Below are 21046 nucleotides of genomic sequence, written 5' to 3' on the forward strand. Positions count from 1 at the left end.
ATCAATTTTTGATAGACATAGTATCTCATAGTGTATTGGCACTGCCAGTGGCTCCAAGTAGCTTACGCAGTGGCCTCCTTGGTATGCACTAGCCATGTGTCTTGGTGAGTGTGTTAGGTACCAACTGATGAGCTCAACCTAGCACACAGGGGCGAAACGCTGGCAACCAAGAATGAGTTAGCTGGAAAATTTATAATGTCCAATAACGGACCATTTATATTGGTATTACATACCACTTAGTCGAGCAGCTCATCTCCTTTCTCCCAAGTCCTCCCAGCCCAAATTTTTCAACAATTTTGTGATGCTACTCTTTTGTCGAAAATCGCCCAGAACAAACTGAGCTGCATTCCTTTGGATTTTTTCCGGTTCTTGAATCAAGTAATCCCTGTAAGGGTCCCATACAATGGAACCATACTCTATTTGGGGTCTTACCAGAAACTTATGTGTTCTCTCCTTTACATCCTTATTACAACCCCTAAATACTCTCATAACCATGTGCAAGGATCTGCACTCTTTATTTAGAGTAATATTATGTGATTACCCCAATGAAGACCTTTCCTTACATTAACACCCAGGTACTTACAATGATCCCCAAAACGAACATTCACCCCATGAACACAGTAATTAAAACTGAGACGACTTTTCCTATTTGTGAAACTCACAACCTGACTTTTAACCCTGTTTATTATCATACCATTGCCTACTGTCCCTCTCACAACATTATCAAGATCATTTTGCAGTTGCTCACAATCTTCTAACTTATTTATTCCTCTGTTAGGGATAACATCATCTGCAAGAAGCCTTATCTCCGATTCCACTTCTTTGCTCGTATCATTTATATACGGTATATAAGGAAACACAATGATCCAAAAATACTGCCTTGAGGAATTCCTCTCTTATTTATTACAGGGTCAGATAAAGCTTCGCTTACTCTAATTCTCCAAGTTCTATTTTCTAAAAATAAAGCCACGCAATCAGTCACACTTTTGTCTAGTCCAATTGCACTCATTTTTAGCCAGTAGTCTCCCATGATCTACATTATCAAATACCTTAGGTAAACCTTGATACAGTCCACTTGACCTAATGAATCCACGATAACTTCTATATTTACCCAGAATCCTACAAGCTGAACTTCAGCGGAATAACCTTCCCTAAACCCAAACTGCCCTCCATCGAACCAGTGATTAATTTTGCAAACATGTCAAATATAATCAGAAAGAATGCTTTCCCAAAGCATACATGCAATGTATGTCAAACTGACTGGCCTGTAATTTTCAGCTTTATATCTATCACCCTTACCTTTATACACACAATCTCTCTGAGGTCGGTTCCATGGTACAACATAGAAAGAATCCGATCTTTACTTTCAAGAGTTACTGAGAAATGTGCACCTGAATGTCTGAAAACTCAACGTTTGAGTAAATGAAAAAAAAATCACTGACAAGTATCTAGAACACTCCCCCATGTATTCAGCTTGTGTTTGACTTTCTTCTTCTTCTTTCTTCTTTCTCTCCATCCCCTTCCTGGTCCTTGATTACTTTTTCCGCCTTCATGAGTCGTCGTTTATCAATGGCGTGTAGAGCTGTTGTCAAGTTTGCAAGCACTTTCAAAGAAGGTCCCTATCACTTAGATTCTTGTGCAGTGGCTTGATTGCTTCCATTACAGCTAATGGCAGAGAATGTTCATGATGGTATTCCATTCCTGTTACTTTTGACTTTTGGTGGCCACACCGAGAGTCAGCACCTTGTGGGCAAAGATAATGCTGTGGGTTACTATCAGTACCAAGCAGCAAGAGATGTGCAGGCAGAATAATGAACACAAATTTTTAGCGTGGATAGTAAATGGCTCGAACACTGAAGGAAATTTGAATCATTTTAATGTGTAGTCAAAACATTTTGCCTATGAAAAGTGAAAGGTATGGTATAATAACATAGTTGGTTAGGGATAAGTGTTTATATAATCGCACTGGTGGCCTGGAAATTAGCAGAAAGGACGACAGTACAAGAAGAATAGCAAGATGATGAGTGTGCACTCAGCGGTTTGTAAGGTTTTGATAAGGTCAGCTTGTAGTGGTGAATAGTATACCAGAGAAGATGACTCAGTCAATGGAATGTAAAGAAGTGGGTCAAGACCAGGTTGCTTTTTCTTTCCTTGTTCTTACGTAACGTAATTGTTGAACATGTTGGTACGGTAACAATTTCTTTTGCTTTAGATAATTTGCCAAATGCCTTTGATGCCGATTGCCGTATGTTTGTTTTGCCTTTTGATTACGTAACCTCCTGTTTACAAGTTACATACATTTTCGCATGTTTTACATAAATAGATAGGGTAGTTTAATAGTAGTTTGTGTTAATATTCATAATTTTATCCTGGTTTTGATCTGTTCAATTCATAGAGCATAGGGTCTATACTGGAGGAGAACTCTGCACAGACTCATTGGAAATAAATAAATAAATAAATAAATAAATAAATAAATAAATAAATAAATAAATAAATAAATAAATAAATATTTCATTGATGGTTTTATTTTAAAAGGGTAAAATGAAGTAAACTATCACCTCACGTATTTTTATGAAAGTACCATTTTTTATAATACAATCAATATTGTTTCAATCAACATCTATATCATAATATGAAGATAACGCTGGGAAAATCAAGAGGACATATTGGGCCAAATATTCGTTTATAGGGAGGTAAGGTAGGGATTGGAATACAAGAGAGATTTTCAATACATTTCGAATTTCTTTGCAATCATTTAAGAAAAGACTAGATGTGTGATGATGTAGCTTTAATGCGGACAGAGGGCTGTGATTGTTATTATTCATCGTTATCTAAAGCCTTTGCCTTGTCGCTGCAACCATTGATCTCTTCTCTCTGCGATCCTTTTCATCTCTCCATAACTTTGGTATCCCATCATCTCAGCTACCTCTTCAATGATCTTCTTCCGTGGTTTCCCTCTGCCTTTCTTCCCCATCACATTGCCTTCAAACAAGTTCTTTATGAAGTCATTATGCTGGAGAATGTGACCAAAAACTGACGCTTTTGTCCTTTTTATCATTGTTATTTAATGTTTATTGCTCTATGTACTGCTTCATTAGTTTTGTTCTCAATCCAGCTAGTTCTTGTCATCTTCCTCCATAGCCACATTTCCACTGCCTCTAGTCGTTTCACATCCTCCTTCAAGAGAGTCCATCCTTCACAGCCATATAACAGCACACTCCAAATGAATGTTTTGCTAACAATGTCTTTTGTTCAGTATCTAAGGATTTATTTATTAAGAGTTGCTTCTTCTCCTCAAAGATTTTCTTACACAGGGAATTCTTTCTAATTCCACAGTGCATCTGCTGTCATCTGTAATAACTGATCCTAAGTAGCAGAACTTGTGCACCTGTTTTATTAAAATATTTCCAATTCGGAGATGTGCCTCTGGCTTCATTTTAGTTTTGCTTATAACCATAACATTATTTTTATGTACATTAATGTTAAGTTGGAAATCTTTTAAGATGGCTGTTAATTTGTTGAGCATGATCTGCGTGTTCATCTCATTGTCAGCCAGAAGTGCAATATCGTTAGCAAATCTAATGCAGTATACAGTTTTTCCATTTATTTTAATGCCAGGTGTTTTTGATTTTAAAATGTTCATGACCTCTTCATTGTACAAATTAAATAGAAATTGTGATAAGGAACACCCCTGTCTTACTCCTTTTCTGATCTTCAACTTACATACTGTTTCATTACTTTCAATGTTTATTCTTTGATTGATGTAGAGGTTTAGTATTGCTTTTCTGTCTTTCCAGTCCAAATGAATATCCTTCATAATTTTGAACAGTTTTTTCCACTGAACACTGTCAAAAGCTTTTCCAGGTCTACAATTGCTATATGTGTATTTCTGTTCAGCTCTAGTCTTCTCTCCAAGATGGTTTTAAGTGCTATAATAGCTTCTCTAGTTCCTACTCCTTACTTGAACCCAAACTGATCATCATCTAGATTCTGCTCAATTTTCATTTTGATTCTGTTTCTTAATATGCATGTGAATATTTTTGCTACATGTGAAACAAGGCTTAGTATTCTGTAATTGGGTTGAATCTCCTTTTTTGTGCAGAAGTCCCGCTTTGCTTTCTAAAGAACCCTCTGGCATATCTCCGTTTTCATAGCAGTACCTGGTGATTTGAGGAGTTCATCCTTCAGCTTTTTCCAGAGCTTTTCCGCAGTTCAGCAGGCAGTTTGTCTCATCCAGGAGCCTCTTTCTTTTTCAGCTGTGGCAGTGCTGTTTCGAATTCACTTCTCACAATGGGAGGACCTAGTTCATCTTGTGAGACCTGCTCTTGTTTTATGATGTACTCGTCTACATATTCAATTTCTTCTCCATTATATAGATCCTCCAAATACTCTTTCCATCTCTTCATTACCTCCTCATCTTCTCTTAACAGATTTCCTTCCTTATATCTTATTACACTGGACTTCATTTTAGCCTTAAATTGCAATCTTTTTACTTGATTTTATGCTCTGTCAGTATTTCCGATTTTCATATCGTGTTCTATGCTTTTAAGAATGTCATCAGTCCATCTTTCTTTTGCCTCTTGACACTTCTGTGTAACTAGACTTTTTAGTTTTCTTATAGTTTATCATACCATCTGGAGTACTTTTCTGGTGTCCTTTATTTCCTTCATGAATGAGATTTAGTATTCCTTCTGTCGTCCTGTTCTTCCTGGGTTTAAGGGTCTTTTTTGCTAGCACTTCATCTGCTGCCATTGTAAGTGAAGCTTTGACAGTGACCCTATCTGTTTTGTTGTTGTTGTTGTTGTACGTGTTTGTGTCTGTCTTCTTCGAATGCTACTTGTGTTAATGGATAATTTAACTTTTTTAGATTCCATTTCCTGTTTCTTTGTTTCCTTAACTTCTTCAGCCTAATTCGACATTTTGCTAATACTGGGATATGGTTGCCGTTGATGTCTAAGCCAGGGTAGCTATGGCAAGACCTTACCTGATTTCTGTACCTTATCTTTACTAGAATGTTGTCAAGGTGGTATTTGTTATTATCTCCCAAATCCTTCCATCTGTAATGTGTTCTATTAGGCATGTCAAATACAGGTTCATTATGATCATGTCCTGTTCTTCACAGATGTCCATCATATGTTCTCCTCTAGCATTTGTTTATCCTAGACCGAATCTGCCAGCAACTTTTCTGGTAATATTGCTGTCAACCACAGGATTGAAGTCTCCCATTATGATTATGTTATCATTGTCATTGTTTAGTTTAATTATGTCTTGTATTATTATGCGTTTCCTCAACTTCATCATCATCATGTCCAGTAGTAATGAAGTGTACCTGTATTATTACTATATCTGTTGGTTTGGCAGCTATATTCACCATCATTATTCTACCATCAACATGATATGTGTTACGCATATTGTTTGCCCACTTCTTTCCTAATATTACAGCTAGGCCTACTCCATATTGTCCACCATTTTATTTCCTCTGTACACAATTCTGAATGGGTCACTGTGGAAATCACCTTTGATAGGCCATCTAGTTTCACTTAATCCCAGAATGTCTATTTTGCTTTTATGCATAGTTAGTTTGAGTTCTTCAATTCTTCCTGTTCGTAGCATTGTTCTTGTATTCCATGTCCATATTTTAATCCCTTCTGCAAACTTCTGAGGTTTTCGCTTGCTGACGACCTGGGATACCTCAGTCATTCCCCTACCGGATTTTGGTGTCTAAGTACCATGGTCAGTAGTACCTAATTTACAATTCGTACTATCCATGGTTGCTATACTAGGAAAAATACAGTGGTGGTTTTCCGTTGCCTTCCATATCGCAGTTCTACGGCCTTTCAAATTCAAGTCTTCCTGACCATGCCACTAAATTTTCAGCGACAGTCCAGTAGACACCTTTTAGTACCGAACTGGGCTGATACTGATAGCGCTGCTTCCACTTCCAGGAAGAGAGACTCCTCCGCCTTTCCAGCTGTTGGGACATATCCTCATCCACCCTTCAAGCCATTGGTCCCCTTCGCCTGAAACCCTAGGTAGGGGGCCTATAACAGGATGCCACCATACAGAGCCAGATGGAATCTGTTTTTTTTAACACGGTTTATACTCCTCCTGCTCTCCTTCCTCATCATTTGCGAGATGATGTCCCAGGCTTGCAACCGGCATAGCGGAGTTATAATAATAATAATAATAATAATAATAATAATAATAATAATAATAATAATAATAATAATAATAATAATAATAATAATAATAATAATAATAATAATCAATACATCAGCAGTGAAACTGCGTTAATGACAGAACACGACTGCGATTTCAGCGACAAAAGTGGGGTCGGTTTTATCTGGCTCCTGTAAAGCCTTTTTGTAATGTGGTACCGGTATGTTATGACGTACTTCCTCCGGGAACCTAGGTCTTGGCGAAGGCGTCCGCCATACACCGTACCGTGTAGTCCGCACACTTTATGTTGGTGCATTTGTGTACGGGGGTGAGGAGTAAGGAGGGAGGTGACCCGGTATCGATAGTGCTACCAACCGAAGGAAAATGAAATCTGAATTGAATCGAGAATATGATCGATCGATACGAAATTTCTAAACCGTTATCATCTTAAGCCAACAACTATGTCACATACACATTATATAACATTATAAAACATTTCTGGATGCGAATCTTGTTCCTAGCATGAATTCTATACTTTGGCTTTGTTGTGTAAACAACAACAGTACTAGTACGTAAAGTGTACGCCAGATGTCGCACAACGATGCGTAAGCGATTCATAGTTTGTGTTTCAAAGGTTGCCAGTACGAATCTCGAAGATCGCCGAGGTCGACCGATTCAGTACTAGGGTGTAAATGCACCAACATAAAGTGTGCGGATAATACTTAAACAGTTGTTAATTAGATCTTCAGATAACTTAGAATACATTGGTAGTATTTCTTCACACTTGTCGACAGGTAAGCTGAAAATAAATACACTTTTGATGATTATAGTGCAATAAATGTTCGAACACTGTTAGCAATACGATATTTTAGAGGCTTCACTTGTGTAAAAATATTCAGCGTTCCCCTCCCCTAAACTAACAGTACAGAGCTTTTATCTCAAGTGAAATGGTGCATGCATTACTATCAGTCTGCTTCTCATTGTGCAGAATATTTATTTCCATTTGTTAACTGGTCGTTACACATTGAGGTGTGATTTATACTCCAGTGATGCTTTACTTTGGTACTCAAATATCCGTTTTCCGTAGCCTTGCTCACCTTCATACTGGTATAATTACTACTTTAAGCGATTAATACCGAGGGTATATATTGTATGGCCCAAGCGTACCGTAATAGTTTTAAATTTCAAAATAAGACTATTACCTATATCCGGTTCCGTTTCGAAGTGGTAGCTATGTCGTTCAATATTGAGTTTTTTGTATGTACTGTATCGCCATACTTATGCAGTTTTACTCGTATCATTCTGTTTTTTAATTTATTTAAATCTACGGTTCGTTTCATTACGGAACTGTGGTGTCTTTTTGTTTTTCTGCAACATTTCACTGCGAACTTCAAACCTTCTCTGCTGCAATTTGCAGAAATTTTGATTTAACTCTATTTTGGCTGTCTGAATGCCCGTTGCTTGCAGATGTCGACATCTATAACATGAGGTAGTGCGTTACATTCTCACGGTTATGTACAGTACGCGAACCTCTTCTTGATACCAAGTTCCGATTCAGCACTAGGGAGATCAGGTATCAAGGAAAGGTTCGCGTACTATAGTTAACTTTGTACCACAATGTATTGTACCTGTAAAAAGTGTTCATATCAGTGGCGTATCCTGGAATCTCCACTGAGGCATGCAACTAGTAACCATGCAGTTAACACAATGTATTAAGTAAATTTCAATTCTACTCACCCTAATTACATGTAAGTGAACTCGAGCCAAACAGTTTTACTGTAAGTTCCTGGATTGAACGTGCGTACACAATTCTTGTTTTCTATTTTTAAATTTACGAGAGTCCGCCTCTGTGGTGTAGTGGTTAGTGTGATTAGCTGCCACCCCCGGAGGTCCGGGTTCGATTCCCGGCGCTGCCACGAAATTTGAAAAGTGGTACGAGGGCTGGAACGGGGTTCACTCAGCCTCGGGAGGTCAAATGAGTAGAGGTGGGTTCGATTCCAACCTCAGCCATTCTGGAAGTGGTTTTCCGTGGTTTCCCACTTCTCCAGGCAAATGCCGGGATGGTACCTAACTTCAGGCCACGGCCGCTTCCTTCCCTCTTCCTTGTCTATCCCTTCCAATATTCCCATCCCCCGCAAGGCCCCTGTTCAGCATAGCAGGTGAGGCCGCCTGGGCGAGGTACTGGTCATCCTCCCCAGTTTTGTCCCCGACGCAGAGTCTGAAGCTCCAGGACACTGCCCTTGAGGCGATACAGGTGGGATCCCTCGCTGAGTCCGAAAAGCCTGGAGAGTAAGAAGAAAGAGAAGAAGAAGAATTTTTTTGCTACGGGCTTTACGTCGCACCGACACAGATAGGTCTTATGGCGACGATGGGATAGGAAAGGCCTAGGAGTTGGAAGGAAGCGGCCGTGGCCTTAATTCATGTACAGCCTCAGCATTTGCCTGGTGTGAAAATGGGAAACCACGGAAAACCATTTTCAGGGCTGCCGATAGTGGTATTCGAACCTACTATCTCCAGGATGCAAGCTCACAGCCGCGCGCCTCTACACGCACGGCCATCTCGCCCGGTAAAGAAGAAATACACGAGGGAAGGAAGAGGTCTCTCGGCTTGAACTATTTGAGGCTTTTCATCAAACGAACGGCCAGTAAACTGATTTACAATTATATCCGTTTTAGACTCATCCATCGTTAATACCACAATAAGCGCAAAATATAATAAAAGACCTAAAACGACGAATAGCACAGGAACAGCACACACAGAATGAACTCACTAATCAGCAAAACACACGATGAATTAACTCACTAGTTAGCCACAACTGAAGCACTGGAGGAAAGTCACCTCAGTGGCATTGGTCAGTTTCGTCACGTTGGGTTCTCGCTGGGGGATAATCTGTGGGTCCCGTTCGCTGTAAACATGTCGACTTTCTCCAAGTTGCTAACAGATGGCAGAGGGTAGCACGGGTATGGGGTGACAAATTCTGACCAAGTTTCAATTGCAGCGACATCGTTCGGAGGGTTTCAGAACTACGTCTGCCACCGAATGCAATTTTAAGATTGAATGCCTTGCATCCTTAACTCCGCCATGCTGTCTCTTTCTTCCTAGAGAGGAGTAGACGGCGAGACTACACCAGCACCACACGTAGTCAAGCAACGGAACTAGTACAGTTGCGCGGACCTTTTGAACTTCTGAGAGATGAAATCGTTAATATTTGACTTAAAACAACCTAAAATCGTACATCAGACAGTTCTTTGTGTTATCATAACGCATGCAGTGAATGCCTTGCATTCAAGGAGAATACGCCCCTGGTTCATATCTTTAAGGCGCTTGATACTAAATTATCGAGCATGGTTGTTATCCTAGGGAGTGGCTTTATCATTGGAGTTGGTACAGAGAGGGGTATAGTGATCAATTTTAGAGATTCTTTTGATAAATTGAGTTTATTGATCATCAAAAGCAAGTTCATATCACCTTCGTACAGCAGCATGGAAGTGTCGTGGCTGGTTGGTACCTCCGAGTCCGGGGATGGTGCTGGACATCGCCTGGGCAGGGACCACGCCTGCTCGGATGAGGAGTTCTGGAATGTCTCGACGTTCTGGAATGTCTCGAAGATTTGCACACGTTCCAGGGTTCGATTTGAGACGGAATTCACACTTGAGTTTTCTGCACGGCACTCCACACATTCATGGCACTGTCTGAACAGATATAACCTTTTAATGATTGTTACTGCACTCTGGATATTAAATCAAAACGTTCTGGAATAATCACTCGAAGAACAAGATGATTTTGACTTTGTACAGGTAGAAATGCAAGTTCATAACACAAGCTTACTGTAAGTCAGAATGTTCTAGAAGATTACTGTCACTATAGTTATAAATGCATAGTTCTGAAGATTTAAAACACATTGGCAATGAACTGAATAAACGGCACTCGGAAACTGAATTGTTCCGTCAATAGGCGAAGTGAATAGCCATTAAAGAAAATGATATTTGAAAGAAAAGGTCTGATTTCATAAATTATGGATTCACTCAAAATACTGGAAAGTTCTAGGCTTTCTGGGAATGCGACATGCGTATTCTGAATTGTCACAGTCTTTAATGGGGATAAGAATCAAAACACAGGTCCCCGTGCAGCACTTGGAAAATATTGCATATTTCACAATTAAACGTAATATTGAACGTCCCCTAAGTTCCACAGTTTTTACGAAATGTAAGTTCAATGAGGCACTTGGGAAAACAAGTCATATCGTTCACACGAAAGTTTATGTCGGTAGGGCACAAGTACATCCTACACGCTAGGAAAATTTCAATGTTCCAGAAATTGATTCACAAAATACAAGTTCGGATAAGTTCGAAACGTAAGTTCAGTGTGGTACACAACACTCGTGAAAATTCAAAGTCCTTTAAATCGTCGTCGAATAACTAAGTCCCTGTGTGGCACTTCAAAAAAATAACAAAGTTCCAATGTGTAGAAATAACAAAGTTGCGAAGAGTCAAAATATTAAAGTCCCAACACGACACTCGAAGAAAATAAAGTTTCGATGACAATGTTCCAGTATGTCACCGTAAGAAAATAATAAATTCTTACCGCGACACTTGGCGAAAATAACTAAGTTCCAATGAGGCGCTTCAGAAAAATAACGAAGTTCCTATATGGCACTTTAAGAAAATATCAAAGTCCAATCACGACACACGAAAAATAACAAAGTTCCAATGTGTCAATATGACAAAGTTCCAACACGATGCTCGCAGAAAATAACAAAGTCCCAATCAGGCACTTCAAGAATATGATAAAGTCCCGACACAACACTTAGAGAAAATACCAAAGTTCCAATACTTGGATTTCGAAGACTGTCAACTAGAAGTTCGACACACACAATACTCCTCCTGTCACCCGTGTCACAGAGACGGCTGAGTGACAGGTACTGAATTCGTAGGTCGGGTGGTCCTCCTTTTATACACGTTCGCATGGAAGTGTCTAGAACTCGCGTACTATCTACCCTTATAACTCCTATAACACTCGGTGGATTTTCTTGAAATCTTGACAGATTACGTCCATTGTAAATGTTTTTAAGATGGCAGTGTCGAAATAGCGATAAATTAGCTCAAAATGTACTTTTGAGGGTAAGCTGGAACATTACCATATATGGTCGCGGATAGCTGCTTACGGCGGCCACGTCACTCGCTGGGTACGTCACTGCGTTCGGCGGGCTGCCTACCTTCCACCTCGCGCGAAGTTCAACAAACATTCTTCGGACTTCTCTCGTAGGACGTTCCCGGTACAGTATACAGCCTAAACTAGATGTTCTCAATGCAACGTAATAACCAGACTCTATCTTTCAGATATATTAAATATTATTTAGAAAAAAATATTGTGGGAATGTAACACTTATTAAGTGTGTTTAAAGGATAGTTTTCTGGAAGGTATTAATTGTTCTTTGTGTCATCAGTCCGTGGACTGGTTTGGTGCAGCCTTCCATCCCACCCTATCTTCTGCCAACATTTACATTTCCCTGTAACTACTACTGCATTCTAAATCTATTCAAATCTATTCTTCATATTCATGTTTTGGTCTACCCCTACAGTTCTTACCACCTACACTTCTGGGTGCCCTAATATGTGTCATGCCTATGTATCCCTTCTTCTCATAAAAGTTCAAATTGCTTTCCTCTCACCAATTTTATTCATTATCCCATAATTTATGATAATATCTACCCTTCACTCTTTCAGCATTCTTCTGTAACACCATATCATGTGGTTATGTAACTTATGTAGTTAATATTCATTACGTGAATTGTCCACTTTTTAATCTTGTATGATACACATATCAGATTTGTATGATTTTTCCTTTAGACATGTACAGTTCTCTGTGAAGGAAGTCTTTTCATTACTTTGCTCAGCAAATGCACGATAAGTGACCCAGTAATCCACTAGATAACTCGCCATTACAGTTCCAGATCAATCTATTGGGTTATATGAGTAAAACTGAGATGCATATCATGAGACATATCTCATAGGAAGATTAAGTCACTGCTGAGATAGATCTCGCTACGTAGATGAATAAAGTATGTTGTCCACTAACAAGATGTCTCCTTACGCCTCGTGTATCTCTCACACTGTCAACTGACACCATAGTTGTGTAAACATCTTGTGAGTTTGCTTGATCTTTTACAACTCTTCTATTTCACTACAGTGGCAATGAAGGAGAAATTGTGTAGGTTTCGTTTCATTTGAGTATGATAATACAAATGTATGGTCTGAACTTCTGAAAATGTGCTTGAGAGAAAACGCTGCACTAGATCGTATGTGCCACACATATTGTAATCTATTAAATACTGAGTTGGCAGAAGGGTGAAACTAAAAAGAAAAGTTAATTAATATGAAAATCATATGAATAGAGTGGTAATTTTGTGCTTTGAAAAATATCTTTGCATTCTATGACAAAATGTGACTCCTGAAACAAAATCTATGGTTCTATGGCCCTGTTGGGTTTTGGCCTCTCAAGTGACTGCTACCCAGTCCTGAACCTTCAGGTTATGAGGAGATGTGTGTTCAGCATGACAAATTCCTTAGTCATTATTGGTTAGACCGGGGCGTTATCTCACCATTAGAGTTGTTCTTGTATAGGCTGAGTAGACCTCAAACCAGCTCTTATATTCAGATAAAAATCCCTGACCTAATAGGTAATCTAACCCGAGTCTCCAGTTAAGTGGCAGACTTGCTACTGCTAGACTGCAGCACTTGAAACCATGAAAAAGCCTAGTTGCATTTTGTAAGCGGGAAACTGGAGGAGTAAAACTCCTATATAGGGACAGTTTAATATCTTCAAATGGTAGGTGAATTATTATCGTCATTAATTATCTTGTGCTTGACGTATGAGGTATTTAAAAGGGAACCCAGGGGCTTTCAAAGTGGGGTTGCTACCACGAGATCTTTAGCTGATTCTGGGATTACTTCTACTTATTTGTGCCATGCTTTTCAACTTTGCTTAACTGTTGTTTTTTTCTGACCCCAACAGTACGAATTTTCCTAGTCCTTCATTTTCACAGTCTTCCTGTCCTGTCTCTTCATTCTTCTAAGGGTTCAACCTCTTTCTTTCCTTCTTTTCTCTTTCTTCTGAATAAAGTTAAGAGAGGACAGTTTCAACAATAATTGCTTCCACCCCCAGAATGAAGGCATGGGCAAAAGAAAAGTAAGAGCCAAGAAGGACGTGAAAATACTCCCCAGGTCTCAAACAGAACATGGGTTGACTGGACAAGATCGGATAGGACAGCTGAAAGTGTGGAGCCTGGCGACTGTTCAGAAAAGATCATAGATGTTGAAGTATATCTGAAAAATTATAGCTAAAAGTAGAAAATGATTGAAAAGAAAAGAGAGACTCCTTTCCCTTCTCCTGCTTTTCTCCATCTCCCCCTTTGTCCCCTTGTCCCCTCCCCCAGTTCCCACAGTCCAGCTCTACTCTGGCTTGCCAGTGTGAGTTTTACTGCGGTGCTTTCCAACTAGAGTTGAGCCTCATAATCATTGTTTTCATTCCGTTTTAACTGCAATATTTATCAAAGACACATCCAGCGTAGGGGGATGGTCAGATTTAAGCTTCGTATGTGACATTTATACTCCAGCCATATACTCCACTCCACTTTTACCACATGAAGCTCCATTTCTAGCAGAGGAACCTTACATGAACTAACAATCTAATGTACCTTATTTCCATGACATTTGGTTGATCCATTTGAGCTTCATTTAACCTCATACATGGTAGCTATATTATGGTTTTAGCATGGTGCTATATGTAAAATATTTGTAAAAATTCCTTGAACTCACACAAGAAACTTTAAAAATTTCAATAGTCCTCAATTTTAATACTGCTACATGAATTTGGATAATATACCATTGGAGTGTTTGTATTGCATTATCACCATGAATCTGGTGATGCACCTTAAAATGTAAACTTGTGCCTGTACACTTAATTTAGTAGTTTTTATATATCTTGCCTAATTATTGTCTCAGCTGATAATGGATACATGACTGAAACTAGTACCACCAAGACAGATTTAATATAATATTTCCACAATAAGAATGTGTTGAATAGGTGGACAATTATAATTCATCGTCTTCTTGTAACTGCTATTCAGTACAGAACAACATAAATTTTATAGCTTTTGATTACATCTTTGTCTTTCCCCTCTAACTACCCTCAACCGGGAATTCGTTTGACCATCAGTTCTTACTGCAGTGCAACTCTCAACATACAGTAAATAGCTTTGATTGCTTTTAATACTCTACTCTTATTCACATAGTTTCCCAGCGTGCTGAACATTATTTGCAATGGTACTCTGTTACTTGTCTTCTTACAAAACATAAATATTACTGTCTATTCTTCTTGTAGTCATTTTCATACTAGCACTCACTTAAAATATGATCCTGATAGCCCCCCTGTGGTCTGTTACCTCACAGGTTTTCATCCAACATACTCTCAACTACTTCATTCCAAAATGCCAGTGAAGACATTCTCAGGTTTCCTAATTAGTTAGATACTGCAGTAGTTTTCACAAGATTCCTGTTCCCTTACTTATAGATAGGCACATTTACTGCTTTTGTCTAATCAGAAGGTAATTTATTGACACTCCATGCTAATCTTATTACCCTATGAAGCCATTTACTCTTTGGCTTCCTGCTATATTTCACCATTTCGGTTCTGATTTAATCTATTCCTGCAGCTTTATGACAGTGTAGTTTATTTTTCGTCCTTTCCACATCCTCAGGTTTAATTTCCCCAACACAATTGTCCTCTCCCAGAAGTTTTTTTGTTTGCAAAGTCACCAAAATGATTTCCTTTTATGTTGAGAGGTTTTTTAAAATATTCCTTCCACTTCTCCTATGATTCTGTGCAATCTATTATTAGTTCACCTGATTTACTCCAAATACCATTCATTTCCTTTTTCTCCTCACTTCCTAACTTTCTTTATTATATACTTTCCTGCTGTTTGATGTAGCCTTTCCAGAGTTTTACCAAAATCTTCCCACAACTTCTTCATGGAACCAGCAACTATTTGTATCACTTAGTTTCATTCATCTCTGTACAAATCCCTGTCTTCATCACTTCCTGTTTGGAACCATTTCTGATATGCCCTTTCTTTAAGTTTACAAACTGATCTCACTTCATCACTCCACCACCATGTTCACTTTTTCCCATCCTTATGTTCACTTGTGCTAGGCACTCCCTATTTATACTACAGTATCCCTGTGTGCCACCTATCATCTTTCATTAACCTTAACCTGCCCATTATCCATTGTTTGGAACTTTTTGCTTATCATATCCATGTACTTCTGTCTAATTTCCTCATCGTGGAGATTTTAAACCATTGCACATCTGCAGACAGATTTCACTTTCAGCATTCTAGACCTAGAGATACTCTGTTCACTGGGAATCAGATAGTGGTCCGTATCAAAACGTTCCCTGGTAATCCCACACATTCCGAATGGATTTCCTGAATTTTTAGTTGGTTATGATATATTCTGTTATGTATCTGGTGCGTCTACCCTCCTACATGCACCAATGAATAGTATTATCATTGACAAATGCATTTGTAACTGCTAATTCCAACTCCTCCCCTGCAAACCATGGGACCTTGCTGCGGTGGGGAGCTTTGAGTGTCCCAATTAAGCAAATTGCCGAGCTGCAGGTGGAACCATATCGAATGGGTATCTGTTGTGAGACACCAGACTAACGAATGGTTCATCGAAAGGGGGGTAGCAACCTTTCAGAAGTTGCAAAGGCGGCTGTCTAGACTATTAACTGATATGTCCTTGTAATAATACTCAACATGGCTTAGCTGTGTTGATACTGCTACACAGCTGAAGGCAGTGGGATACTACAGACATAAGTAACTCCCGAGGACATGCAGCCCGCAGCCCTCTCTGTATGAATGATGTAATAATGATTTGCTTCCTCCCGGGTAAAATATTTCAGAGGTAAACTAGCCCCCCATTCGGATCTCCGAGTAGGGACTACACGAGAGGGGGCGATCATCAGGAAGATGAATACTGACATTCTGCGAGTCGGAGCATCAAATGTTAGAAGTTTGAGTCGTGGTAGGTTAGAGAATTTGAAAAGGGGGATGGATAGATTAAAGTTAGATGTAGTTGGTAAAAGTGAAGTACGTTGGCAGAAAGAACAGGATTTTTGGTCAGGCATCTATCGAATTATCAACACAAAATCAACAGGGGAAATGCAGGAGTTGGTTTAATAATGAATAAGAAAATAGGGAAGCAGGCAAGCTACTATGACCAGCATGGTGAAAGAATTATTATCATCATGATGACACCAAACCAATGCTCACCACAATAATGCAGGTCTATATGCCTACTAGTTCAGCAGATGACGAGGAAATTTAAAGAATGTATGAAGAGATAGAAGATTTAATACAATATATGAAAGGTGATGAGAATGTAATTGTGATGGGAGACTGGAATGCAATAGTAGGCCAAGGAAGAGAAGGTAGTACAGTATATTTCAGATTGGGACAAAGGAATGAAAGAGGAAGTCGGCTGGTTGATCATAATTTAGTCCTTGGCGATATTTGGTTCAAACACCACAAGCGATGGCTGTATACGTGGACGAGACCTGGAGACATTGGAAGTTATCAAATAGACTTCATTATGATTAGGCAGAGACTTAGAAACCAGGTGTTGGATTGAAAAACTTTCCCAGGAGCAGATGTACTCTGATTACAACTTGTTGGTCATGGAATGCCATCTGAAGTTGAAGAAATTGAAGAAAGGAAGGGATGCAAGGAGATGGGATCTAGACAAGTTGAAAGAAAGGGATGTGAGGGGTTGTTCCAAGGAACATGTTGCTCAAGGACTAAATGAAAAGGCTGAAGGAAACACAATAGAGGAGAAGTGGATAGTCATGAAAAATGAAGTCAGTAGGGCTGCTGAAGAAATGTTAGGAAGGAAGAAAAAATCAACTATGGATCAGTGGATAACTCAGGAGATACTAGACCTGATTCATGAACAAAGAAAATACAAGAATGCTACAAATGAAGAGGGCAGAAAAGAATACAAGTGACTAAAAATGAAGTGGACAGAAAGTGCAAGGTAGCTAAGGATGAATGGCTGAAGGAGAAGTGCATGGATATCGAAGGTTGTATGGTCCTAGGAAAGGTAGATGCTGCATACAGGAATATCAAGGAAACTTTTGGAGAAAGGAAATCTAGGTGTATGAATATTAAGAGCTCAGATGAAAAGCCACTTCTAAGGAAAGAAGACAAAACAGAAAGATGGCAGGAACATATCCAACAGATGTATTAAGGTAAAGATGTAGATGATTTTGTTCTGGAACAAGAAGAGGCTGTTGATGCTGATGAAATGGGAGACCCAATTTTGAGGTCAGAGTTTGACAGAGCTGCGAAGGACCTAAATAGGAAGAAGACACCTGGAATTGATGATATTCCCTCGTAATTAGGAGAAACCAGCATGGCAATATTATTCCATTTAATGTGTAAGATGTATGAGACACGACAAGTGCCATCCGATTTTCGGCAGAATATTCTTATACCTATTCCCAATAAAGTCAGTGCTGACAAGTGTTTAAACTACCACACCATTAATTTAGTACTTCATACCTGCAAAATTTTAACACATATTCCTCACAGAAGAATGGAGAGACAATTTGAAGCTGAGTTAGGAGAAAATCAATTTGGCTTCAGAGGAAATGTAGGAATACATGAAGAAATCCTTACTTTACATCTGATCTTAGAGGATCGAATTAAGAAAAACAAGCCCACGTACATGGCGTTCATAGATCTAGAATAGGCATTTGATTATGTTGATTGGACTAAGCTATGTAAGATTCTGAAGGTGATTTGGATCAGATACCGAGAACGAAGAATTATCTACAATTTGTATAAAAATCAGTCTGCAGTGATAAGAATCAAGGGCTTTGAAAAAGAAGCAGCAGTCCAGAAAGGAGTGAGGCAAGGCGCAGTTTGTCCCCCCCCCCCCTCTGTTTCAATGTTTACATAGATATTTTATCTAAGACTGCAGAAGATCTCGAGAAGCTGCTGAATGGTATGGACGAAGTCTTGGGTAAGGAGTACAAGATGAAAATAAGTAAGTCCAAAACGAAAGTAATGGAGTGCAGTGAACGAATGTAGGAAACATTAGAGTAGGAAATGAAGTCTTAAAGGAATGAAGTAGACAAATAACGTTACTTGGGTAGTAAAATAACTAACGATGGCGGAAATTAGGACATAAATGCAGACTAGCACAAGCGATGAAGAGCTTTCTTATGAAAAGAAATTTGCTCACTTCAGATATTGATATAGGAATTAGAAAGATGTTTCTGAAGACTTTCATCTGGGGAATGGCATTGTATGGAAGTGAAACATGGATGATAACTAGCTCAGAAAGAAAGAGAATATAAGCTTTTGAAATGTGGTGTTACAGAGGAATGCTGAAGGTGAGATGGATAGATCGAATCACGAATGAAGAGATACTAAATCGATTTGGTGAGAAATGATCGATTTGGCTACATTTGACGAGAAGAAGAGATGGAATGATAGGACACATCTTAAGACACCCAGGGCTTGTTCAGTTGGTTTTTGGAGGAAGTGTAGGTGGTAAGAATGGTAGGGGCAAAGAAGGGTATGAATATGATAAGCAGATTGGAGCAGATGTAGGATGCAATAGTTATGTAGAAATGAAAATGTTAGCACAGGATAGGATAGGCGTGGGCAGCTGCATCAAACCAGTCTATGGACTTATGACTCAAACAACAACAACAACAACAATTCCAACTAGCTCAGATTGACAGTAGATGCTTCCATTCCTATTAGCTTCAATATCTTCCCATAATTGAAGAGTTTAGCTATAATAATAGTAGAAAACCAGTGCTCAACTCTTATATTACGAAGACCTTCTTTAACACGCAAGCATTCATAGTATCAAAGTGAAAAATGGATAACAGCTGACACTAAAAGAAAGAATAGAAGCATCTGGATTGTGATGTTACCTAAATATGTTAAAAGTCAGATGGATAGCTCAGGTACCGGGCAAGTTGGCCGAGCGGTTAGAGGTGCGCGGCTGTGAGCTTGCATCTGGGAGAGAGTGGGTTCGAATCCCACTATCAGTAGCCCTGAAGATGGTTTTCCGTGGTTTCCCATTTTCACACCAGGCAAATGCTCGGGCTGTACCTTAATTAAGCCCATGGCCACTTCCTCCCAGGTCCTAGGCCTTTCCTATCCCATCGTTGCCATAAGACCTATCTGTGTCGGTGCGACGTAAAGCCACTAGCAAAAAAAAGATAGCTCAGGTCACAAATAAGTAGATTGTGAACAAAACTGATAAGAATAGAAAGGTTTGGCAAAAGTTAACCTTAGGTTTGGATTCATGGAATACATGTTGAGAAACCCAGAACTCGTTCAGCTAATTTCAAAAGTAAGTATATACAGTGTGTTAGGAATTAGGTATCAGTCAGAAAATGGTACAGATGTGAATAAGATGGAGCATGTAATTTTAGTAATGGGTAGGTAAGCACAGAATAGTGCATAGTGGAGATGTGTATTAAACTAGCCTATAGGATAGTGCAGGATATGGTGACATGAAAATCTGTATCAAACTAGTGTACAGACCTAGGTGGGCCAGCGATACTATTGTGGCATTGTCACTGTCTTTTCACCAAGGTGCCTATCGTTCAGTCCCAGCCAGTGCATGTGGGATGTTTAGAATAAAGGCCTTGTCCCTATGATTTGATTTCCATGGAAGACTAAACTGTGTGGCTGTGATGAATATGTTGACAATAATGGAGAAATGCACACTTGCTTGGTTACTTGGTTTGTCTATAAATGATCACTCTAACAATAATAACAAACTGTATTTCCTGATCCTTCTTTCAGTAAAAGTCAGTGGAACTAATTTTGGGCTCCTTTTCATATAAGAATATCTATTGCTGTGTGAAATGGACCAGAAAATGGAGATCAAGGAGGAACCTGTCTGGTTTGAAGGCACAGCAAGTACATCGTTCGTAAGTATAATTTCTGATTACTTTATAGTGATTGGAATTTAATTTGTATTCTGGAAGATTTTCAGGTCTATAGGTTATGAAATATTTCATATGGAATAATGTTTGTTGCATAAGAAGGCCAATAAACTCTCCAGATTTTAGAAACTTCTTAGTCAGATGTTTCATTGCACAGCACATGTAGGGAGTAGTCTTGTAGGTATGCTGTAAATGGTCAGAAGATGTGTGGTGATAGCATGCTGGATGTCATTCATTGTTAATGGAAATTGTGGGTAGTTTTTGACATTAGAACCTTGGATTTATGATATTTACCCATGGATAATTTAAAGATTGATTACTTAACACTTAATTATTTTCAGCATCAATCAACTGAGCAGGCCATATGCTTTAGAGAATGAGTGCCTTGATCTTATGTACAGGGCTCTGGTAAGATTTCCAGTGACTTTGAGATTTCATTACCTGAAATACTAAGTGCTGGTCTGGGATCCATTCAATACCGAGGCCTTCATGTTCTTCACTTGGTAAAACTGGTTAACTGGTCATGCCCTTTAATCCTAAAAACATGAGACAGGGGAATGAATCCACTCTTGCATTATTGATCATTCTATATTATCTTCTTTGGCACCAACAGATGTACTGCTACTTTTCTCACTAGCTGCAGGTTATATTGGTGTGTATATAGGGAGTTTTCTAATTATTGATTTTTGCTCACCTTTAACTCTTGGTGGATTAAATTTTATGCCATTAATGGCCAGTTTGTATAATTCATTTTTCCAATTCGTTATGTTATGGGCCTGTGTCATCATGGAGGGAAATTTTTGTTGTGATTTTTTCAAGTTTTTAATTGTTTTTTTACAATGTTTCATGT

The 21046-nt window shown here is 39.0% G+C and overlaps 1 protein-coding gene across 2 annotated transcripts in view; it reads left to right on the plus strand.

Moving 5' to 3' along the window:
* Nucleotides 1-6880: 6880 nt before the first annotated feature.
* Nucleotides 6881-21046, plus strand: part of LOC136884881 (gastrula zinc finger protein XlCGF57.1) — a 50657-nt gene continuing 36491 nt past the window's right edge. The window contains exons 1-2 of one of the 2 annotated variants that reach the window (XM_067157177.2): nt 6881-6953; nt 20054-20181. In XM_067157177.2, coding sequence (XP_067013278.2) covers nt 20116-20181 — 66 coding nt within the window. In that variant the 5' untranslated portion in view covers nt 6881-6953; nt 20054-20115. Of the gene's footprint in view, nt 6954-7539; nt 7649-20053; nt 20182-21046 lie in introns of those variants that run through there. The other variant, XM_068230112.1, reaches the window with a different exon arrangement.

The sequence above is a fragment of the Anabrus simplex genome, chromosome 13 (assembly GCF_040414725.1).
Source record: "Anabrus simplex isolate iqAnaSimp1 chromosome 13, ASM4041472v1, whole genome shotgun sequence".
Lineage (NCBI taxonomy): Eukaryota > Metazoa > Arthropoda > Insecta > Orthoptera > Tettigoniidae > Anabrus > Anabrus simplex.